This window comes from Thamnophis sirtalis, unplaced genomic scaffold, assembly GCF_051295495.1.
Source record: "Thamnophis sirtalis isolate CommonGarterSnake01/CBP01778 unplaced genomic scaffold, rThaSir2_p1.2 scaffold_4, whole genome shotgun sequence".
Lineage (NCBI taxonomy): Eukaryota > Metazoa > Chordata > Lepidosauria > Squamata > Natricidae > Thamnophis > Thamnophis sirtalis.
Genome location: NW_028261384.1, coordinates 131,145,313 through 131,166,212, shown reverse-complemented (window position 1 = coordinate 131,166,212; position 20,900 = coordinate 131,145,313). Strand labels below are relative to the sequence as shown.

The window sequence follows — 20,900 nt, the reverse complement described above, 5'->3', positions numbered from 1 at the left end:
CCAGGCCTGACGGGCTAGCCAGTTCTTAAGGGCTATGCGGAAGGCCTGGACGGTGGAGAGGGTACGAATCTCCACGGGGAGCTCGTTCCAAAGGGTCGGGGCTACTACTGAGAAGGCCCTCCTCCTTGTAGTTGCCAGCCGGCACTGGCTGGCCGATGGAATACGGAGGAGGCCTAATCTATGGGATCTTATTGGTCGCAGGGAGGTAATTGGCAGAAGGCGGTCTCTCAAGTATCCAGATCCACTACCATGTAGGGCTTTATGGGTGACTAATAGCACCTTGAAGCGCATCCGGAGATCGACAGGTAGCCAGCGCAGCTCGCGGAGGATAGGTGTTATGTGGGTGAACCGAGGTGCACCCACAATCACTCGCGCGGCCGCGTTCTGTACTAGCTGAAGTCGCCGGATGCTCTTCAAGGGCAGCCCCATGTAGAGCACATTGCAGTATTCCAGCCTAGAGGTCACAAGGGCCCGGGTGACTGTTGTGAGAGCCTCCCGATTCAGGTAGGGTCGCAACTGGCGCACCAGGCGAACCTGGGCGAATGCCCCCCTGGTCACAGCCGTCAAGTGGTGGTCAAACGACAGCTGTGGGTCCAGGAGGACTCCCAAGTTGCGAACCCTCTCTGAGGGGTATAGAATTTGACCCCCCAGCCTGATTGATGGAATATTGATCGAATCTTTGGGAGGGAAGCACAACAGCCACTCGGTCTTTTCTGGGTTGAGTACAAGCTTGTTAACCCTCATCCAGTCCATAACGGCTTCAAGGCCTCGGTTCATCACGTCTGCCGCTTCATTGAGTTGGCACGGGGCGGACAGATACAGTTGAGTATCGTCCGCATATTGATGGTATCTGATCCTGTGCCTGCGGATGATCTCTCCCAGCGGTTTCATGTAGATGTTGAATAGTAGGGGGGATAAGACCGAGCCCTGAGGCACCCCATATGTTAGGGGCCTAGGGGACGATCTCTGCCCCCCCACTAACACCGACTGCGACCTGTCCGAGAGGTAGGAAGAGAACCACCGCAACACGGTGCCTCCCACTCCCACCTCCCGCAGTCGTCGCAGAAGGATACCATGGTCGATGGTATCGAAAGCCGCTGAGAGGTCTAGGAGGACCAGGATGGAGGAATGTCCTCCATCTCTGGCTCTCCAGAGATCATCGGTCAATGCGACCAAAGCGGTTTCAGTGCTGTAACCGGGTCTGAAGCCTGACTGGAAGGGGTCAAGATAGTTTGCTTCCTCCAAGAACCGTTGGAGCTGGAAGGCCACCACCTTCTCAACAACCTTCCCAAGGAAGGGAAGGTTGGAGACTGGGCGATAGTTATTAAGAACGGCTGGATCCAGAGATGGTTTCTTAAGGAGGGGTCTCACCACCGCCGCTTTCAGTGAGGCGGGGAAGTTCCCCTCCCAAAGAGAGGCGGTAACAACCGCCTGGATCCAGCCTCGTGTCACCTCACTGCTGTTAGTAACCAGCCATGAGGGACACGGATCCAGTACACAGGTGGAGGCACTTACAGCCCTCATGGCCTTGTCCACATCCCCGGGGGTAACATCCTGAAACTCAACCCAGAGATGTTCTACCTGATCCTCCTGTGCCTCGGCTGGAACTGCGGGGGAGGAGTCCAAGTCCGACCGAAACCGAGCAATTTTGTCCGCTAAGAATTGGGCATAATCCTCAGCTCTGCCCTGCAAGGGTTCCCCCGCTTCCCTTTTATTCAATAGGGAGCGGGTTATCCTAAACAGGGCGGCTGGGCGGGACTCAGCGGACGCAACCAAGGTGGCTATGTGGGATCTTTTAGCTGCCCTAAGTGCCCTGGTGTATTCCTTGGTGCAGGTGGTTACCATTGCTCGGCTCGATTCGGACTTATCGGACCTCCAACGGTGCTCTAGGCGTCTCCTCCGGCGCTTCATCTCCCGGAGTTCCTCGGTGAACCAAGGAGGTCTCCGGGATCCGCCGCCTCGGAGGGGCCGTAGTGGCGCAATCCGGTCGAGGGCCTCCGATGCTGCTGAGTGCCAAGCAGCAACCAGAGTCTCTACCGGACTGTGGGCGAAAGTGTCAGGAATAACCCCAAGCTCCGTCTGGAACCTTAACGGTTCCATAAGTCGCCTGGGGCGGAACCACCTGGTCGGTTCCTCCTCCCTACAGTGGGGGTTTGGTCTCCGGAAGTCGAGCCTCAGTAGGCAGTGGTCTGACCACGACAGGGGTATGATGTCGTTACCCCTCAGACCAAGATCACAAATCCACTGCTCCGAGAGAAATACGAGGTCGAGCATGTGCCCCGCCGAATGGGTTGGGCCCCGAATTACTTGGGTCAAGCCCATGGCTGTCATGGAAGCCATGAACTCCTGCGCCCCATCAGAGTTTTCACCGAGCGACGGCAAATTAAAGTCCCCCAGGACCATCAACCTAGGGAACTCAATTGCCAGCTCGGCTACTGACTCGAGGAGCGAGGGGAGGGCTGCTGCAACGCTGTTGGGAGGCAGGTACGTTAACAGCAGGCCCACTTGACCCTTGAGGTCCAACTTTATCAGCAGAGACTCACACCCGACAAGCTCCGGAGCAGGGACCCTACGAGGAACTAACGACTCCCGGATAACAATGGCCACACCCCCACCCCTTCCCTGGGCTCTCGGCTGGTGTAGCACCTGAAATCCTTCTGGGCACAGCTCTACAAGGGGGACTCCTCCCTCTGGGCCCAGCCAGGTTTCAGTAATACATGCCAGGTCTGCCCTCTCGTCTAAAATTAAGTCCCGGACGAGAGGAGCTTTATGTACAACAGACCTGGCATTTAGCGACAACAGCCTGAGACCAGGGTCCTGACTACTTGCGCCATCTGGTCTCGGAGTGGGACTTAAAGGGCCGGAAGGAGGGATCTCTGTAATGTAGCGAACCCTCCTTCCCCGGTAATGGCCTGCCCTAAAGTCCCCGCCGTATCTGCCCCTCCCTGTTACGACCGTAATACCCCGACCCTCTCCCGTGTCTCTGGTCCCCCCAACCACCCCCATGGCCCCCACATCTCCCGGCAGGTCCTCCGAATCATACATACCCATGCACTCCCCCAAACAATCCCCACGTCAAAATTTAAAAACACAGAAAATTACAACAATATAATAATAAAAGTGGGACATTCATTCATCTCATACACATCTCATACATATCCCATGCAAAGAAAGAAGAAAAAGATGAAAGAAAAGAAGGAAATTAAAAATTGCGCAATTGATTAAAATTTTAAGGTGCGAGTTCAGATGGCAGAGATTGGCTCTTAATGTTCAGAGTTGAAGTGGCTGGGGGCCAATTATAGTTCAAAAGGAATATATGGGGGAGTGTCTTATAACCCCTCTCTTTTTCTATAACTTTGTTAGTCAGAGGGTCCTGTGGGGGTTCAGAGCGGACACACAGTGCTGCCATCATCTGTCCACCCGCAGCCCAGGTCCAGAGTCTTCCTTCTGGGGGTAAAACCACTCCAAGGGGTTCCCAGAGGCACACCACTAAAAGTAGATGGGATAAAAAGATGGAACAGGCGTTGTAATTGCCAGGAGACACCGTCGCTGTTCTCAAGATGGAGCTTGCTCCCTCAGCGTTAAATAGCCAAGGCAGCCCGAGAACCTCCGGAATCTCTAAAGCCAATGGGGTCATCCAGGTCTGCAAAGTCCAAGGGTGGTCTCCCCAGTTCCTCGATTTCACTGCAGGCAGACAGAATAAAGAGGTGGGGCAGGCAATAGGGCCGCCAAAGAACGACACCGCCGCCACCGAGCTGGAGTTCCTCTCCTCGCCGCCGAACAGCTGATGTAGGCAAAGCAGCACGGAGACCGCTAGAACCGCCAAAATCCCCGTGGTCCGCGGCTGCAGCGTCCAAACGGCCCAAAGATGGTCCTGGGGGTGGTCCCACGATCGTAGGGCGCTCCCGTCGCAAGCAGGCAAAGCCAGAAGGTGGAATAAGCGACGGAGCCGCCGAAGAACGCCGCCGCCGTTTCCAAGCTGAAATTCCCCTCCTCGGTGCCGAGCGGCCCGACCAGCATGGAAGCCGCTGGAGACGCCGGAGCCTTTGCGGTCCGGGGCTATCCCCAAAGAGGTAGCCCCTACCGCTAGTTGATCTTTTCGGGCTCCCTGGGTCTTAAGCTTCCCGGACGAGCCTCTCATATTGTATATTTGCGTTGTTACTCGCGGTTTTTTTTCTGAATTTCGTCGGGTAGATTTAGAGCGGACGGAGCCTTGCAGCCATTTTAGTTCTCGCACATATTAGCATATCTTCTAGTCCAACCCCCTGCCTAGGCAGGAAATCCTATACCATTTCAGACAAATGGCTATCCAACATCTTCTTAAAGACTTCCAGTGTTGGGGCGTTCACAACTTCCGGAGGCAAGCTGTTCCACTGATTCATTGTTCTAACTGTCAGGAAATTTCTCCTCAGTTCTAAGTTGCTTCTCTCCTTGATTAGTTTCCACTCATTGCTTCTTGTTCTGCCCTCAGGTGCCTTGGAGAAGAGCTTGACTCCTTCTTCTTTGTGGCAACCCCTGAGATATTGGAACACTGCTATCATGTCTCCCCTGGTCCTTCTTTTCATTAAACTAGACATACCCAGTTCCTGCAACTGTTCTTCATATGTTTTAGTTTCCAGTTCCCTAATCATCTTTGTTGCTCTTCTCTGCACTCTTTCTAGAGTCTCCACATCTTTTTTACATCTTTTCTTCTATTATATTATATTATATTATATTATATTATATTATATTATATTATATTATATTATATTATATTAATTATATTATATTATATTTTATTCTATTCTATTCTATATTATATTTATTATGTTCTATTCTATTAATTATATTATATTATATTATATTATATTATATTATATTATATTATATTATATATTATATTATATTATATTATATTATAATTATATTATATTATATTATATTATATTATATTATATTATATTATTATATTATATTATATTATATTATATTATATTATATTATATTATATTATATTATATTATATTATATTATATTAATTATATTATATTATTCATATTATTTATATTATATTATTTATATTAATTTATTATTATAATTCTCACTTCCTGGAAATAAATTATTTCAACTTCTACCGTCAAAACGATGTTATAGAGCCCTGCACAGCAAGACAACCAGACACAAGGACAGTTTTTCCCCGAATGTCATCACTCTGCTAAACAAATAATTCCCACAACATTGCCAATAATTTACCAAGATTGTATTACTATTCTTCTCTTCCTTCCTAGTCGCTCTCTCTCCCCACTTATGACTATAACCATGTTGCTTGTATCTTTACAATTTATATTGTTTTTATTGTTTACTAGTACGATTTGATAGCTTATTAGTAACCTTGGCTATCACTAAGCGTGGTATCTTTTTATTCTTGATGGATGTACTTTGATTCTCCTTATGTACAGAGAGCATATGCACCCAAGACAAATTCCTTGTGTGTTCAATCACACTTGGCCAATAAAGAAGTCTATTCTGTTTTCTTATTTCTCCTTCCCCCTTCATTCTCCTTTCATCTTCTTTCTTCCCTTCTTTCCCTTTCCTCTTTCCCTTTCTCCTTTCCTGTCCCTTCTTGCATGCTCAAATGCAAAAGGGGAAACATTTCTCCTTTTTTGTTTTATTTTTAGTTTGCTTTGATGGCCCTTTGCCAGCCAAAAAAAAAAAAAAAAAGCACAGGGCAGGGGTGCAACACCACCACACAAACACACACACACACCGGAATTCCTTTTTTGCTGGAAGAGGACTGCAGGAGACTGTCGTGGCCGAAAACGGAGCATGGGCTCTGTTTTCACTGGCAGAAGCACCACAGGGCGGGTCTTCACTGCTTCCACGGGCCGGTTCTCTATACCCCATGGACCTGATGCGACCCCTGGGCCTTGAGGTTGACACCCCTGTCCTACAACATTTCCAGTCGCCCTTGCTGGATCCTAAGAGAAATCCTAAGGGGCTGCCACAAAGAAGCGGGTGGGTGGGTGGGTTCAACCTCTTCTCCATAGAATCTGAAGGCAGGACTAGAAGCAATGGGTGGAAACTCATCCAGGAGAGAAACAACCTAGAACTAAGGAGAAATTTCCTAACAGTCAAAACAAATAACCAAATCCATCCACAGAGGTTTTTAAGAAGAGACTGGATAGCCATTGGCGTGAAACGATACTGGGTCTCCTCCTTGAGCAAAACCGTTTACCAACCTTTCGGACCTCACTAAATTCACAATTTTAAATCCCGCGGACCATTCATGTGGCTGGGTGGGCGTGGCCAACTCAATGTCACTCATGTCGAGGGGCGCCTTGCCAGCGTCTACTGCCACTCCTCACCTGCCCGCTTCGGGCTCCTTAGGGCCCCAGCGGGAAGCAGTTGCTGGAGCTAAGCAGCCGCCATGAGAAAGAGTTGGCAAAACAGCTGGCTCAGTTCAAATTGGATCTGACTGAGAAGGAGGCTCAGCAGAAGCACCCCATTGAGAACTACGAGCAGGCTTTCCAAGCAGAGGGAAGACCTGCAGAAGTGCAAGGCCAGGTGCCGGCGCCTGGAAGCTCAGTGGGCTGAGATGATCAGCCAGTTCCAGGCCATGATGCTGTCCCACTGGAATGAGGCCCTCCGGCTCTTCGCCACCAGCGGCACTTCCCTCCAGCCTTCACCCACACCAGGAGGCTGAAGCAGACCCAAGATGGAATTTCTTCCCCCCTCTGACCTGCACAAAAAGATCCCAAAGGGGGAGATTCTCTGCAGCAACACAAGAGTTCATTGCAGGTATCCAGCCTAGGGGCCGTAGTTTGAGGACCCTTGATTTAGTGCAACATAAAAAATGCAAATCATTTTTCTGTGGACCATCAACATTTTCTCGCAGACCACTAGTTGGTGACCACTGGACTAGAAGACCCCCAAAATGCCTTCCTACTTGTTCTTTGGATCATGCCCAAAGAATTGATCCAGAACACCAAATCTTCTTTCCCTGGGCCGGTGTGTGTGTGTGTGTGTGTGTGTGTGTGTGTGTGTGTGTGTGTGTGTGTGTGACCAGAGTTGGAGTCCACCCATCTTAAAGTTGCAGAGGTTGAGAAACTAATCGTAGCAGGGTGCCAAATGCCCATGGCCCCAATCCCATGTCTCCCTTTCCAAGCAGAATTCAATCTATAGAGATTTTAAATGAGGTTGGGGGTGGGGGGTGGGGGAGATATTGCAATTCTGTCTTTTCATTTCCTTGCATTTATGATTAATTTTCCAGATCAGTTGCTCTTAAATGGTTTGACCCAAATTATCTCTCTCCCCAGTCTCCAACAAAGCCATTAACCCACACATCCCCACAATAAAACAGGCTCTGGGGGAATCCTTGGTGCTCATTGAACTTGGTTGTTGTTTTCTTGCAGGCGTTTTTTGACCAAAACTAGATAACATCGTAAGTGCAAGAAGGGAGTAGGGTTTGTGGAGAAGAAGAGGAGCAGGAGGAGGAGGACTGTAGCAGTGGTGGGTTTCAAATTTTTTTAAAATCTCTTCTATAGGTGTGGCCTGCTTTGTGGGAGTGGCTTGCCGGGCATGTGACTGAGTGGAAGCGGCTTGATGGCCGTGTGACCGGGTGGGAGTGGCTTGCCAGCCACGTGACCAAGTGGGAGTGGCTTGGCACATGTGACTGGGAGGGTGTGGCCAACTTGTAAAATGTGGTGAAACTCATTTAACAATGCTCTTGCTTAGCAACCAAAATGTTGGCTCAGAAACTCTGGCATTTGAAGCACGCAAGTCTTAAAGCTGTCAAGTTACAAGACCCTTGCACTCCTAACCCTTTAGGAAAAAAATCCCCAGGGGTGTTCAAACTCAACAGCTTTAAGACTTGTGGACTTCAACTCCCAGAATTCCTCCTCCAGCCATGTTGGCTCAGGAACTCTGGCATTGAAGCACGCAAGTCTTAAAGCTGTCAAGTTACAAGACCCTTGCACCCCTAACCTTTAGGGGGAAGAAACCCAGGGGTGTTCAAACACCCACTTGGGAGGACAAGACATCGGTAAAGGTGGCTTCCAACTCACACACGTGTTTTCTGTGAGAGATCACACCAAGGGTGGGATGCAGCTGTTTCGGACTGGTTCGGGATGCTAATTTTGCATCTGGTTTGCCAAACTGGTAGTTAGAAAGACTGGCTGGCCATGCCCATCCCTCCCCAGGAGCCTCCATATGGCTTGTTGATCATGCCAGATAAGTGCAAGGCCAGCGCAGAGGCTCTGGGAGGGTGAAAAACAAGCTTCCCAGAAGTTCTGGAAGTCGAGAAATGGGCCTGTTTCTGGACTCCAGAAGCCGGGGGAGGAGGCCATTTTCGCCCTCCCGGAGGCTCAAAGAAACTCTCCAGAGCCTGGGGAGGGCGAAAAATAGGCCTCCTGGAAGTCCAGTAACGGGCCTGTTTCCATCCTTTGGAGGGCCTCCAGAGCCTGGGGGAGGACGTCTTCTCCCTCCCAGAGGTTCAAGGAAAGCCTCCAGAGTCTGGGCAGGGTGAATATGACCCCCCATGCCATGGTGCGGGATGCCGAGTAGCCCCCCCCCCCATGGCCATGCCGAACCAGCAACTGGACAGATAACCAGTTGATAAATTTTTTCAATCCTATCCATGGATCACACCACACTGCGCACTGCACACACCTCCTCCGCACGCTCACCTGGGTGATGACCGAAGATTTGATAGGCCGGATTTTGTTCCATACTCCTGTGAACTCACTGGATCTTTCCCCCGGAGCCCCCTTTTCTGGGAGCGGCGGGAAAGCTTCCAAGTAAGTGGGGGATGTAGGCCTCATCTTCTGGGACACCACCTGCTTGGAGCAGAGACCACAAAGAAACCAATATTACAAGACCATAAAGAGAGAAATGTATGAAGACAACGGCTCTTTTGAGTGAACTTCAATTAAATAGATGTTGTGGCCCAGCAGGAGCCATTGGAGCTGCCACCAGACTCCAACAGCGAGGGGCCCTATGAGTCAGCTCTGGAGGATATGGAGGACCATGGACAGGGTTCTGACTCTGAGCAGGGCGCAGAGAGGCTGGTTAGCCACCAGAAGGCGCCTGAGCCTTGGACCAGTGGAGAGGAGACAAGGGAGAGTGAGCCGGATGCCAGCAATGAGTTGTTCCTGGATGCTCGGCACCAAAGAGCTAATAGGCGTCAGGAACAGTTGCACAGTTACAGGAGGTAATTGCACTCAGCTGGTGGTCATTATGCTCCTCTCCAGACTATAAAAAGGCTGCTTGTGCACACGCCCCTCTTGCAGAAGTCAATGCAGGAATGAATGTCGGAGAACATTATTGTGAGCTTGGCAGGCTGGATTGCTGCCAAGCCTTATCTGTGCTGGATTGCTGCCCAAGCTTGTCTGTGCCGGTTTGTTGCCAAGGACTTGTCTGTCTGTTACTTAAATGCTGTAACTTATTTTTGGCTCGGAGTGTGTGTTGGTGTGGGACAAGAGGGGTCAGAACAAATAGATAACCCTCAACTTACAAGCCGGTCATTTAGTGACCGTTCGAAGTTACAACAGCACTGGAAAAAAGTGACTTATGAGCGGTTTTGCCACTCATTGGCAGTGAGGATGTTCTTCCTGCGCCAGCATCCTTCACCGGCATAACCCTCTCACCTCGTGATTCTTCGTCCCTCAGGCCGCTGCGGTGCTCAGCAAAGCTCTCGGGTGTTAACACAGCGACCGAACTCATTGTTTCAAACCCAGATTTGCGCGATTCCGATACTCCACTGGGGGGGCGGAGAGAGAGAGAGAGAACAAGAGAGGTGGGAGGGAGGAGGAAAGAGAAAAAGAAAGATAGATGAAGGAAACAAGAAAAAGAACAAAAGATAGATAGATAGATAGAAAGAACGGAAGAGAGAGAGAGAGGGAAGGAAGTGGGAGGGAGGAGGAAAGAAAGAAAGAAATAGGAAGGAAACAAGAAAAAAAGAATGAACAAAAGAAAGAAAGAAAGAGGTAGAGGGAGGAGGGGAAGGGATGAAAGAGAAGGGGAGAAGGAAGAGGAGAAGGGGAAGGAAAGAAGGAAGGGATAGAAATAAGAGAGGAAGAAAGAAAGAAATAAAAAAGATGGAGGGAGGGAGAAGGAGGAGGAAAGGAAAGGGGTAGAGAGAAAGAAAGGAAGGAGGAAGGAAGAGAGAAAGAAAGAGGAAAGAAACAAGAAAAAAGAAAGAACAAAAGAAAGAAAGAAAGAAAGAGGGAGAGAGGGGGAGGAGGGGAAGGGAGGAGAGATACGGGAGAAGTAAGAGGAGGAGGGGAAGGAAAGCAGGAAGGGATAGAAAGAAGAGAGGTAAAGGGAGACAAAGAAAGAAAAAAGAGAGAGGGAGGGCGAGAAGGAAAGGAAAGAAGGAGAGAGAGAAAGAAAGGAAGGAGGAAGGGAGAGAGAAAGAAAGAGGAAGGAAACAAGAAAAAAGAAAGAACAAAGAACAAAAGAAAGAAACAGGGAGAGAGGGGGAGGAGGGGGAGGGAGGAGAGAGACGGGGAGAAGGAAGAGGAGGAGGGGAAGGAAAGCAGGAAGGGATAGAGAGAAGAGAGGGAGAGAGAGAAAGAAAGAAAAAAGATGGAGGAAGGGAGGATGAGAAGGAAAGGAAAGAAGGGGAGAGAGAAAGAAAGGAAGGAGGAACGGAGGGAGAAAGAAGGAAAGGGAGGGGGAGGGAGGAGGGGAAGGAAAGAAGGAAGGGAAAGAGGGGGAGGGAGGAAGGAAGAGAGAGAGAGAGAAATACAGACAGACAAACATGTCAGAGATGTCCTCCTTTGGAAGAGGCCTTATTGAACCCTGAGCATGGCTGGCATTTACTCACAAGATGCCAGCTCAGCTCTACTAAACGATCCGCCTGGATCCATCCCAACTTCAAACCTGGTCTTCTCCCTTGCCCAGCGGTTTTGATTTTAACAATCCCGTTGCAGAGAATCCCATTCACTGATTTACATCCGATTTACACCCTCCACCGTCATCAGTGCTCTCTGCAGGCTGCCCACTCCTAACTCCAGGGCAAAGCGCGGCGTTCCTCCTCGGCTTACCTGCAAAATGGTCAAATGCCGGAAAGGTCCGTCCGAAGGAAGGCTACCTGTGGCGCTTCAGCGTGACAGCAGCTTTGGTCCTGCCGGGAGAATTGAACAACCTTGTCCTTAAGATGAAACATGGGAAACCCCCATCCAGTGCAAGAAGCCCCCAGCCCCAAAGTAAGATATACACAGCTAACCAGTTATAGCAATGGAAGGCATATTTAAAGATTAGGGGAGTGGGTCTATCCTTCCCCAAGAACTTAGTTCTGTTCTATGACCGAGATGGTGAATGTATGGCCCGCAGAGCCATCTCTCCGGGCACGCCAGCCGTCACCCACTACTCTTCCGCAAAAGCCTCCAGAGCCTCCGTTTCTGCTGTTTTATTGTTAATTTATTGTTGATTGTTCTAAATGGATGGTTGTTATTGTTTTTTTAAAGATTTTTTAGACAGAGATAGACAAGACACAACACACAAAACCATCCTCCATTACATACAGTGTGCTGATTGGTTACCAATTTATATGAATCACATATTATCAAATCGAATAGGTTTGTAAACATTATTATCATTATATCTCATTTGTTTGACTATCACTATTATTCCTTTATATTAAACGAGATTTACTGAATATTGGGTTCATTTATAACAATTCATTACATCATCTTCAATCTATCCAATAATAATATATCTTTATGTTATATTCAATATCATTCTATTCTTCTTGTATTAATAACATTCTCTAATATCTTTCATTTCCATGTTTTTTATCTAACTATTGGTAAAATAAATCCCATGTCTTATGATATACAATACAATAGCAGAGTTGGAAGGGACCTTGGAGGTCTTCTAGTCCAACCCCCTGCCTAGGCAGGAAACCCTATACTGTTCCAGACAGATGACTATCCAACATCTTCTTAAAGACTTCCAGTGTTGGGGCATTCACAACTTCTGGAGGCAAGTTGTTCCTCTGATTAATTGTTTTACCTGTCAGGAAATTCCTCCTCAGTTCTAAGTTGCTTCTCTCCTTGATTAGTTTCCACCCATTGCTTCTTGTTCTACCCTCAGGTGCCTTGGAGAATAGTTTGACTCCTTCTTCTTTTATAAAGAATAAACTCCCTCTTCAATTATAAAATTGTTTTATCTTCTGGTTCTCTAATTTCAAATGTCAATTTACCCATTTCAGCACATTCCATTATTTTATGAATAACTTCCTCCTGCAATGGTATTTTCTCATAAACGGATGGTTGTTAAGTCAATGACTCCCTGTAGTCTTTTTGATGCTCCGGCTGCAGGAGGACGCAGGCATTACAAATTTCCTGGAAATATTCACATGTGGATGTACTGGACCTTCCACTCTCAGTATTCCCCAACGGCATAGACAAAAACCTACATCAGCTGTATATATATGTATACATGTATACATACATACATACATACATACATACATACATACATACATACATACATATGTTGCATTTGTGCTGATAAATAAATAAAGGGAGACTAGTATAGATCTATTTCAAGCTATTTAGCTCTCATCAGCTAGCCATACCCTTACTAGGATTCAAAGGCAACAGTAAAAATAATGGCTTTCTGTCTGGATGGTCTCTTGTGATGAGCCGAGACAGAGAAAGGAAGCAATATGCTTCCTCCCATATTTGGGCATACCAGGGGTTTTGACACAATACATACATACATACATACACACACACACACACACACACACACACACACACACACACACACACATACATACATACATAGTATGTAGATAGATAGATAGATAGATAGATAGATAGATAGATAGATAGATAGATAGATAGATAGATACTCAAAAAGCGCAAGAAAGGATGTTCTTTCTACGCCAACTCAGGAAGCTCAGACTGCCCAAGGAGCTGTTGATTCAGTTCTACAGAGGAATGATTGAGTCTGTCTTCTGTATCTCTATAATTGTTTGGTTTGGCTCTGCAACCCAACAAGACAAGACACAGACTTCAAGGGATAATTAGAACTGCAGAAAAAACAATTGCTACCAACCTGCCTTCCATTGAGGATCTGTATACTGCACGAGTCAAAAAGAGGGCTGTGCAAATATATCTACAGACCCCTCGCATCCTGGACATCAATTGTTTCAACTCCTACCCTCCAAATGACGCTAAAGGGCACTGCACACCAAAATAACTAGACACAAGAATAGTTTTTCCCCCGAACGCCATCACTCTGCTAAACAACTAATTCCCACAACACTGTCAAAATATTTACTAAGACTGTATTACTATTATTCTTCTCATCCTTCCTAGTACCTATCTCTTTCAACTTATGACTATAACCATGTTGCTTGTAACTTTACAATTTATAGTTTTTATTTGTTTCCTAGTATAATTTGATTGCTTATTAGTAACCTATGACTATCACTAAGTGTTGCATCTTATGAATCTTGATGAATGTATTTTATTTTTCTTTATGTTCGCTGAGAGCCTATGCACCAAAGACAAATTCTTTGTGTGTCCAACTACACTTGGCCAATAAAGAATTCTATTCTATTCTATTCTATTCTTTTTTTGCATTTTTTTTATTTTTAAACATAAAAAAATTCTCATCCATTACATACAGCATGTCGTTTGGTTATAAGTGTTTTTGCATCCATATTCTCAATTACATATACAATCACAGATTTTCCGTCTAATATAACTAGATACCTTACTTTCATTGTACAACATATATTCAATTACGATTAATATATCACTATTTTCAATTATGTATAATCCCATCAATCATCTATCGAGTATGCTTATTCTATTCTATTCTATTCTATTCTGTTCTATTCTAGATACAAGAACAGTTTTTTCCTGAATGCCATCGCTCTGCTAACAAATAATTCCCTCAACACTGTCAAACTATTTACTAAGTCTGCACTAGTATTAATCTTCTATTGTTTCTATCACGCATCTCCTCCCACTTATGACTATATAGCTGTAACTTTGTTGCTTGTATCCTTACGATTTATACTGATTGTTTCCTAGTATGATTTGATTCTTTATTTGTACCCTGGGACTACCATTAAGTGCTGTACCTTATGCTTCTTGACGAATGTATCCTGTCTTTTTATGTACACTGAGAGTATATGCACCAAAGACAAATTCCTTGTGTGTCCAATCACACTTTCCAATAAAGAATTCATTTCTATGCTGTGCCGTTCTGTTCTACTCAGAGGATGCTCTGAGGAGAACGCTGATAATATCTGCACTGTTAAAATAAGCTGGGTCTCCTCTCTAATCAGACATCAAACCCCTTCCTCTGTCCACAACGCTATCTTTTCTCTTGCCCAGCTCTTATTAAGGCAAAGCACCGCTAAGCTTCCTCGGCCCCCAAACTACGGCGAGGATTTGAGAGAAAGCCTCTTATAGCCGCCAGGAATTAATCACGCTTGGCTCTCACCTTCCCATCAGCCCCGAGTCGAGTGGCAGGGTGTGCGGGCGAGGTGGGGGAATTGTAGGAGGAACAAAATGCATGCCCACCCAAGCACACACAAGTGTGCACACTTGGTTCATGGAGACTTTTCTAGTGGCGGAATAGGCTTTTGTAAAAGAGAGGCCTCTGTAGATCCTTTGAGTAGCGCTATCTAATCCAAATTAAGGCCATAGCAAAAGAGAGGGTGGGGGGAGAAAGTGTTGTGGCTTGCCAGCGGCCAGTGGATCTGGCAGCAGATTCGGACAGTGAGGAGGTTGGGGAGGAACCTGGGCCATTCCTGGAGTTTGGGGAAGTCTCTGATGAGGGCTGTGTGTTGGAGGCAGAGAGGGGGCCAGGGCCATCGGACAGCGTGACCCGTCAAAACCGTGCTCGACTAAACCGCGCCGCTGACGTCATCAACAGGGCGACAACAGCCAGCGTGGAGAAAGAAGGGCGCTTTAAATAGTGCTTTGAAAGCAAGCCAATTCAACTTAAGGTAAGGGTTAGGTTTAGGTTTAGGGTTAGGTTTAGGGTTAGGGTTAGGGTTAGGTTTAGGGGGATTAGGTTTAGGTTTAGGTGTTAATTTTAGGTTTAGGGTTTACAGCATGCTTCTGTCTCCGCGCTGTTGTCGCCCTGTTGATGATGTCAGCGGCGCGGTTTAGTCGGGCGCGGTTTAGTCGGGCGCGGTTTTGTCGGTGAACCATCAGACAGTTATCAGCTGCCTTCAGAGTCAGATATCAGTGAGGCTGACGAACAGCTGGAGCCTGTTCCTACTGTGCGCATGCGCAAAGTTGCCAGCTGAAGGAACCAGCTAAAGAACGAGGGTCAACTTAAGAGTAAGGCCACAGGTGGACGATGAATGGCCCCTCCCAGAGGAAATAAAAGAGGAGTGAAAGGGGAGTGGAGTTTGCAGGAGACCATTAGTTCGCTTCATTGGTTCATGACTCTTGGAGACTCCTTGCCAAGTTTTGCAGATCTCGACCTGGCAGCTCTCCAAGCCAGATATGGTCGGTGACTGTAAATCCTCCCTTGAAAAACTTTGCTGGATGTGAATGAGCAGAATTCACAATCAATTAATTAAAGGGTCTTTTGTCGGGACAAGGAGTTTACTTCATGCTCTCGGGAAGCCTCGGTCAGAACAGAAAGAGACCTTTTTTAAAAAAGTTTTTTTATATTTTAACTGAACAAAAACATACACAAAAAGGAATCATCCTTCATTACATCTTGTAGAAAGCGTGTTGATTGGTTACAGATAACCTTTGTGCATTTCTTCCACAGTCATTACTTATAGTTCATATGAGATTATACACTTTAAGTCAAAAATCTTTGCATATCTTTCTATCAATGTACCACAATTCTCATTTGACTACAATTATACTTAAAGACACAACCACACAATGGCATTCATTAGCTATTTCAAAAAAATCCTCCAATTACAACTTTATGACATCTTTTAAATAAAAGTCAATTAATAAAGTTTCTAAACCTTTTTTGAATGGGGGGGAGAACCCTGGGTGGAGTGGGGGGGGAGAAGAGATGTCATCCAAGGTACAACAGACAGAAATCAATAATTTAAAGCTAAGGAAACTAGAAGTACAGGTAGTCCTCGCTTTACAACCGCAATAGAACATTTCTGCTGCTAAGCGAGACATTTGTTAAGTGGATTCTGCCCGGTTTTACGATCTTTCTTGCCAGAGTTGTTCAGTCAATCCCTGCAGTGGTTAAGTTATTAGACCATGGGTACCAAACTCAAGGCCCAGGGGTGCTTACATCTGGCCGCAAAGGATGAGCCTGTGGTGCTTCTGCCAGTGAAACGGAGCAAGGAAGGGCCGCACGAACTCCGTTTACACTGGCAGAGGGCTGCAGGATGCTGCCCAAGCCTAAAACACACACCCCTCTAACCACCGTTTTAGCTGGCAGGGGGCTAGCAAAACAAACTGAAAATGAAACACAAGGGGAAACGTTTCCCCCTTTTGCATTTGAGCAGGCAAGAAGGGGCAGGAAAGGAGAAAGGGAAAAGAAAAAGATGGGAAGATGGGAAGAGAGCAAGGAAGGAAAAAGAAGGAAAAAGAAGGAGGAAGAAATTTCCTGACAGTTAGAACAATGAATCAGTGGAACAGAAGTTGCCTCCAGAAGTTGTGAATGCCCCAACACTGGAAGTCTTTAAGAAGATGTTGGATGGCCATTTGTCTGAAATGGTATAGGGTTTCCTGCCTAGGCAGGGGGTTGGACTAGAAGACCTCCAAGGTCCCTTCCAACTCTGCTATTGTATTGTAAAGGAGAAGGAAGAGGGAAGGAAAAAGAAGGAAGGAAGGAAGGAGATTATGAGGGGGCGTAGGTCTGAGGGAAGTCTTGCCTTAGCACTTAGCCACCACAGGTAACCCAAACATGAGTGATGTTGAGCTGAGACGCCCCCCCCCCCCACATACACACACCCCGAAGTCAAACACAACCCTGATGCAGCCCCTCAATGAAATCAAGTTTGACACCCCCGAGTTAGACACTACACTTGGCTTGCCCAGTTGACTTTTGCTCGTCAGAAGGTGGCAAAAAGGAAATCACGTGATGGCAGGGACAGAGGAACCGTCATAAATATGAACCGGTTGCCAAGCGTGCAAATTTTGATTGCGTGACTATGGGGATGCTGCAACGGTTGTTAAGTGTGAAAAATGATTACTTTTTTCAGTGCTTCTGTAATTTTAAACAATCACTAAATGAACTGAGAATAAAATAGAATAGAATATAGAAGAGAATAGAATATAGAATAGAATAGAATAGAATAGAATATAGAATATAGAATATAGAATAGGAATAGAATATAGAATAGACTAGACTAGAAGAGAATATAGAATAGGAATAGAATATAGAAGAGAATAAAATATAGAATAGACTAGAATAGAATATAGAATAGGAATAGAATATAGACTAGACTAGACTAGAATATAGAATAGGAATAGAATATAGAAGAGAATAGAATATAGAAGAGAAAAAAATAGAATATCGAATCGAATTGAATCGAATAGAATAGGAGAATAGAGAATAGAATAGAATATAGAACATAGAATAGAACATAGAATAGAATAGAATATAGAATATAACAGAATATAGAATAGAATAGAATATAGAGTAAAATAGAATATAACAGAATATAGAGTAAAATAGAATATAACAGAATATAGAATAGAATATTGAATAGAATAGAGAATAGACTATAACAGAACAGAATAGAGAATAGAATAGAGAATAGAGTAGAATAGAATTCTTTATTGGCCAAGTGTGGTTGGACACACATGAATTTGGTCCATAGGCTCTCAGTGTACATAAAAAAAAAATGCGTTCATCAAGAATCATAAGATACAACACAGTGATAATCATAGGTTACTAAAAAGCAATCAAATTATACCAGGAAACAATTAAAAACAATATAAATCGTAAAGATGCAAGCAACTAGGAAGGGTGAGAAGTAATACAATCTTAGAAACTAATTTGACAGTGTTGTGGGAATTAGTTGTTTAGCAGGGTGATGACATTCGGGGGAAAAACTGGCCTTGTGTCTATTTGTTCTGGTGTGCGGTGCCCTATAGCGTCGTTTTGAGGGTAGAAGTTGAAAAACATTATGTCCAGGATGTGAGGAGTCTTGTAGATATTTTCACAGTCCTGTTTTTGACTCCTGCAGTATACAGGTCCTCAATGTAAGGCAAATGGGTAGCAATTGATTTTTTTCTGCAGTTCTGATTATCCTCTGAAGTCTGTGTCTTGTTGGATTGCAGAGCCAAACCAGACCGTTATGGAGGTGCAGATGACAGACTCAATCATTCCTCTGTAGAACTGAATCAGCAGCTCCTTGGGCAGTTTGACCTGTATATTACCTTATATATTACCTGTATATTCTGAAAATATGAGAGTGGGGAGGATCCACGCTTCCGAGGAAGTTTCATGTCACAAAGATTGACAGCCTCCCCCAAAAAACGAGCATGGAAACCGGGGCCGAGCATATCACAAAATGCAACGGGCACACTCATTTTCCCACAGGGGATGTCATCCGTTGGGAAGGTGCTTTTCAATTCAATTCAGAATCTACTCTCTGCCATTTGTTTTTCAAATGCCGTTCGTTGCTGCCTGGTGAGGCGGCGGCGGGGGTGAGGGGGAGAGAAGGCTGACTGTGCAGGCCTGAAAAAACTTTTTCAGAAAGCTTTTTTTGTAATTAGACCTTTACAGTCACAGAGGAACTAAAGAGCCTCTTGATGCGGGTAAAGGAGGAAAGTGCAAAAGTTGGCTCGAAACTCAACATTAAGAAAATTAAGAGCATGGCATCCGGCCCTCTCAATTCCTGGCAAATAGATGGGGAGGAAATGGAGATAGTGACAGATTTTATTTTCCTGGGCTCCCCAAATCACTGTAGATGGGAACTGCAGCCAAGAAATGAAGACGCTTGCTCCTGGGGAGGAAAGCTACGACAAATCTAGACAGCATACTAAAAAGCAGATACATCACCCTGCCAACAAAAGTGCGTATAGTCAAGGCGATGGTTTTCCCAGTTGCATGGATGGCTGTGAAGGTTGGCCCATAAGAAAGGCTGAGCGCCAAAGCATGGAGGTCTTTAAACTCTGGTGCTGGAGAAGACTCCTGCGAGTCCCTTGGGACTGCAAGGCCATCAAACCGGTCAGTCCTAGAGGAGATCAACCCTGATTTCTCTTTAGAAGGCCAGATCCTGAAGAGGAAACTCAAATACTTTGGCCACCAAATGAGAAGGAAGGACTCCCTGGAGAAGAGCCTCATGCTGGGAATGATGGAGGGCGAAAGAAGAAGGGGACGGCAGAGAATGAGGTGGCTGGATGGAGTCACTGAAGCTATAGACATGAGCTTAAATGGACTGCAGAGGATGGTAAAGGACAGGAAGGCCTGGAGGAACGTTGTCCATGGGGTCGCGATGGGTGGGACACGACTTCACAACTAACAACAAGGTCACAGATTGAGGCAGAAATAGACCTGAAGGGTAGCAGGGTTTGCTCAAGGAAAGATAACAGGTAGGCCTCGACTTACAAAGGTTCATTTAGCGACTGTTTGAAGGGACAAGGTCATTTAAACACGTGACTTATGACAGTTTTTCACATTTACCACCGTTGCAGCATCCCAGCGTGATTGACATTCGGATGCCTGACGACCGGTTGGTGTTTATGATGGTCACGGCATCCCGAGGGGGCACCTCTGACAGGCAAAGCCAACAGGGAAGCCAGATTCACTTAACAACGAGCGTTACTAATTGAACTACTGCAAGCGATTCGCTGGATCAAAGTCGTAAAATGGGGCAAAAAAACTCACTTGGCAAATGTTTCACTTAGCAACATAAGTTCTGGGCTCAATTGTGGTCCTAAGTGTTCTGACCAAGGCTTCCTCAAGAGCATGAAGCAAACTCCTTGGCCCCATCTCTGTCTCCGACACAGAGCCCTCATCAGAGCCTCCCCCAGACTCCAGGACTGGCCCATGTTCCTCCCCATGGCCCGAATCTGCTGCCAGCTCTGCTGGCCGCTGATGGGCCACAATAGTAAGTCAAGGTACTTGGTTTCAACCGGGTGGGCTAAACCGTGAATGAATCCAAATTGACTGGATCCACACGACTAGCTATGACAGAACTTTTAACCTAGTGGTCCCCAACCTTTATGGCCCGATTGGAGGGGGGAGAGAGGGCGGGAGAATTGGACCACCACTCCTGCGGCCCAATTCTGAATTGGTTGCTGCCCGGGGTTTGGGGACTCCTGCTCTAATTTTTGGGACCACTCGGCGTTAAATAGCTAAGGGCAAGATGGCTGACACAAATGAACTCATCGTTCATAAAATACTAGAGGTAGTCCTCGACTTACAACCCCAACGGAGCCCAAAATTTCCGTTTGTTGAGTCACAAATTTCTTAAGTGAGTTTCACCCCCTTTGCATGCACCTTTTCTTGCCCATGTGCCCCTTTTCTTGCCACAATTGTTAAGTGAATTGGTTGTTAAGTGAATCTGGCTCCCCCATTAACTTTGCTTCTCAGAAGGTCACAAAGGTGTGACCCCAGGACGTTGCGACGGTCATAAATATGAACCAGTTCCCAAGCATCTGAATTTTATTTTTTAAATAATTTTTATTAAATGTTTTGATCTTTAAAAACAATAGGAAAGACACAGCAAAGAAAAAAACACAATAAGACAAAACAAAACACAGAACATACATGACAATATACAGTAATTTTACAGCTTTCTCTATCGGCTTTCTTTCTTAGCTTTTATAATTCTCCCTTCTGCACTGCCTTCCTCTCACTATAACCTTGTCAGTGGTGGGTTTCAAAATTTTTTAGAACCTCTTCTGTAGGTGTGGCCTGCTTTGTGGGAGTGTCTGGCTGGCCATGTGACTGGGTGGGAGTGGCTTCCAGCCATGTGACCAGGTGGGCATGGCCAACTTGTA

At 46.0% G+C, this 20,900-nt stretch overlaps 1 protein-coding gene across 1 annotated transcript in view; it reads right to left on the bottom strand.

The window, feature by feature from the left end:
- The window catches only part of LOC148046609 (vigilin-like), a 113,172-nt gene that overhangs the window by 56,218 nt on the left and 36,054 nt on the right, over positions 1-20,900 (bottom strand). The window contains 4 exon segments of the mRNA XM_087714172.1: positions 8,664-8,783; positions 8,785-8,813; positions 9,624-9,736; positions 11,025-11,104. Coding sequence (XP_087570298.1) covers positions 8,664-8,783; positions 8,785-8,813; positions 9,624-9,699 — 225 coding nt within the window. The 5' untranslated portion in view covers positions 9,700-9,736; positions 11,025-11,104.